The sequence below is a fragment of the Verticillium alfalfae genome, genomic scaffold (assembly GCF_000150825.1).
Source record: "Verticillium alfalfae VaMs.102 supercont1.4 genomic scaffold, whole genome shotgun sequence".
Taxonomy (NCBI): Eukaryota; Fungi; Ascomycota; class Sordariomycetes; order Glomerellales; family Plectosphaerellaceae; genus Verticillium; species Verticillium alfalfae.
In genome coordinates this window covers 276,500-279,628 of record NW_003315035.1, presented here as the reverse complement: position 1 = coordinate 279,628, position 3,129 = coordinate 276,500, and the positions used below count along the sequence as shown (strand labels likewise).

General features: G+C 54.3%; 1 protein-coding gene across 1 annotated transcript; it reads left to right on the top strand.

The window, feature by feature from the left end:
* Positions 1-52: 52 nt before the first annotated feature.
* VDBG_03494 (SAC3/GANP domain-containing protein) lies at positions 53-1,088 on the top strand (the record flags this gene model as incomplete). The annotated part of the gene is made up of 2 exons (XM_003005495.1): positions 53-818; positions 875-1,088. The coding sequence occupies 2 exons, from the start codon at positions 106-108 to the stop codon at positions 1,086-1,088; spliced, it is 927 nt and encodes a 308-aa protein (XP_003005541.1).
* Between the last annotated feature and the right edge of the window lie 2,041 nt (positions 1,089-3,129).

The following is a 3,129-nucleotide window of genomic DNA, read 5'->3' as shown; positions in this document are numbered from 1 at the left end:
GGCGATGATCAGTCCTCTGCTATGCCGTGGCGTCATACTAACAACAACCACACTTCGTCCCTTGAGGATCGCATCACACACCCCTCGCCTGATAAACGACCCAGTATGGACGAACCTCTGCCTAAATCCAGTAAGTTCCAGAAGCAGCTGGAGAAACGCCAGCGCCGATGGGGTAACTATCAGTCGGCGCCACGATCCCCCACGCCTCCGCCGTCAACGGGTCCCGTGATCGGTACCTGTGAGGTTCTCGAGAAGAGATACCTGAGGTTGACGTCTGCCCCCATCCCGTCCCTGGTACGACCCGAGCCCGTGCTTCATAAAACTTTGGATTTATTGAAGAAGAAGTGGCGGAAGGAGAGCAACTATTCCTACATTTGCGACCAACTAAAATCCGTACGCCAAGACCTGACCGTGCAGCGGATTAAGAATGACTTCACTGTAACGGTCTACGAATTGCACGCCCGCATTGCCTTGGAAAAGGGGGACCTCGGTGAGTATAATCAGTGTCAGACCCAGCTGCGCACTTTGTATGCGCTGGGTCTGCAGGGGAACCCCATCGAATTCAAGGCATACCGTATCCTCTACTTTATCCATACCGCCAACCGCACCGGACTGAATGATGCGATGGCAGATCTAACCACAGCAGAGAAGGAGAAGGGCCCTATTAAACATGCACTGAGTGTTCGCTCAGCGCTAGCCCTGGGTAACTACCACAAATTTTTCCAGTTGTATCTCGACACCCCCAACATGGGCGCTTATCTCATGGACATGTTTGTCGTACGAGAGCGTCTCGCAGCTTTGTGCAACATTTGCAAAGCGTAGGTTCTTGCTCCATCCCCTGCTCGCCAGAAATTTTCTGCTGACACACTCATAGTTACAAACCAGACGTAAAGTTACGATTCATCACTGAGGAACTCGGTTTCGAGTCCGATCACGACGCTGCTCAGTTCATTGTTGACTACAATGGTCAAAATCTTCTTGAAGAGCGGCAAGATTCCATCTCCCTCATGACCGGCAAGGCTGGCCCGCTATTCGAGACGGCTCGAAGCGCGGCCTTCCGCACCGTCGATATCAAGGGACAGATTTAAGGACACCCGTAATTCGCTGGCTGCATATGATATTCCACGTTTGCAGCCATGTAGCACATCTTTTCGCAGCCGCGTACGATGAGCGCATTGTCAGCCCATGATCATGGCTGCAGCAATGGCCACACGATTCCATACACGTAGCCAATCTCGTCCCTTTCTTTTCTTCTTTTCACCTCCTATCCTCTTAACGACATACCTGGTCACGACACGACCGATTCCGCTACGAAAATCGGACAGGCTTGTCTAGCCAGGCAGGCTAATGGTGTTCACTGCACGCGGTCAAAACGCTTGCCTCGTCACGATGCGGTGCGCATGTGTGCCTCATATGGCTGTAGTCTCTCTCAAGAGCAGACCCGTGCAGCGTCATCGTGTCCTTGCAAGCACCTTGAGGGTGGCTTTTTATCGGACTCTTCTCCATGGCTCGATTTGCCACTTGATACCCTTTGATATTTATTCTTTACTTACGCGGCCATCGGGGGCACTTTGGTTTTCACATGAGACGGGTGCTGCCGGACGGTGTTCATTGTTTGAGACGAGCAGCGCATGACGAGTAAGAGAGGAGCCCATATTTATGGTAGTACTAGACACCATGTGCTGAAAAGGAGTCCGAGACAACAAACTTGGCTTGCTTTTGCAAAGCGAGCCAAGTTTGCAAAGCAAGCCAAGTTGGCTGTCCGGCGTTGGATGAACAAAAGAAGAAGTTTGTTTTACCTTAAGGCTGTGCCTCTTCAGCCCCCTCACAATGCACGTGTGAACCCGAGCGGCGTATGACACGGGATCGCCCGCGTCCTAGTCAGACTTGTTTGTGAAGGCATTGATGAGCCCGCTTGGAACTCTCGGACTGAAACCGGCATGCGGCCGAGCCGGGCACGAGCCCCGGGGCACATCCGGGGGGAGGCGGAGATGGACGGGCCTCCACAAGAAATCAATTAACCTGAAGCATCTGATGGATGAGACGAATGAATTGGAATTGGAACGGGGCGCAGCAAGCCCCGTGCTCCAGCAAATCGCACACGGCGTTTCTTTCTAGAAGATCTGTTCGAAGGACGAGGGCGTCGTCATCGGGGAGGTTGTGACGTGTGTGCGTGCAGCTCCTTGGTTATGTAGTGCGATACATTCACTGATGTGCTACTTCTTGATCAACGGCTCAATGAGGAGAACTGGTAGGATGGCGCAAACGTCAAACACGAACCGCGCGCCAGCCCGGCGGCAGCGTGCAGGCGGCCTACCAAATCGCTGAGCCATGGCACAGCCCGCCACGCTCCGAGAGGTGCAACATGACGATAAATGTCTTGCCTGCCTGTCCACGTACAGGTAGAGAGACAAGGCTCCACGTCAAGGCGAGACAGCACAGGAGCCCAGTCGCAGCATGACATGGAGGCCCAAAAAAAAAAGTGGCATCGAGGCTTCCGATAGATGGGTAGCGGGCAGGCCACCCCCGTCAGGGTAATTCGTGATTCATGCCAGCCGCAGATGGGTCACTTGATGTTGGGGTAATCTGGGTTCTGTGGTGGTACGAGCGCCCTTGCGTCGCGTGTGTGCTGCTACGCGCGTTGCCCATATTATCGATAAGATGCCGCCGCTGTCTCTGGCTCGTACATTCCGAGCAAAACTACCCCTCCCTCGATCGACCCCTCAGGTATATCGATTCGATCGAGGCTCACGCAATAGGGACCGAGAGCCATGCGGGATGTTCTTGTGCAAGGGAAAGCAACGACTGTCGATGCAGAACCGGACGCGAGCCAAACGAAGGCATGGGCCGGTAGGCAGTCGGTTCAGCTGGGCTGACAACGGAGGGTAGAAGTCGGCATTCGAAGCGTTTGGGCCACACGCTGAGCTGATCGGTGCGTTTGAGGGGGAGGGGCTCAAAGGCCGTGGGCGTGGTTGGAGCTGGCTAGTTGTTTCTGTTGGCATGCTGTATGGTAGTGATCATAAGATCTGGGCGCTCGGTCTGCTCTTGCGCTGTCATGACGGCATGGAATTGCCCAGCCAGTCAGTAGGAGAATGGCAGTCAAGGAATCAAACAGGCGACGGAGGCACG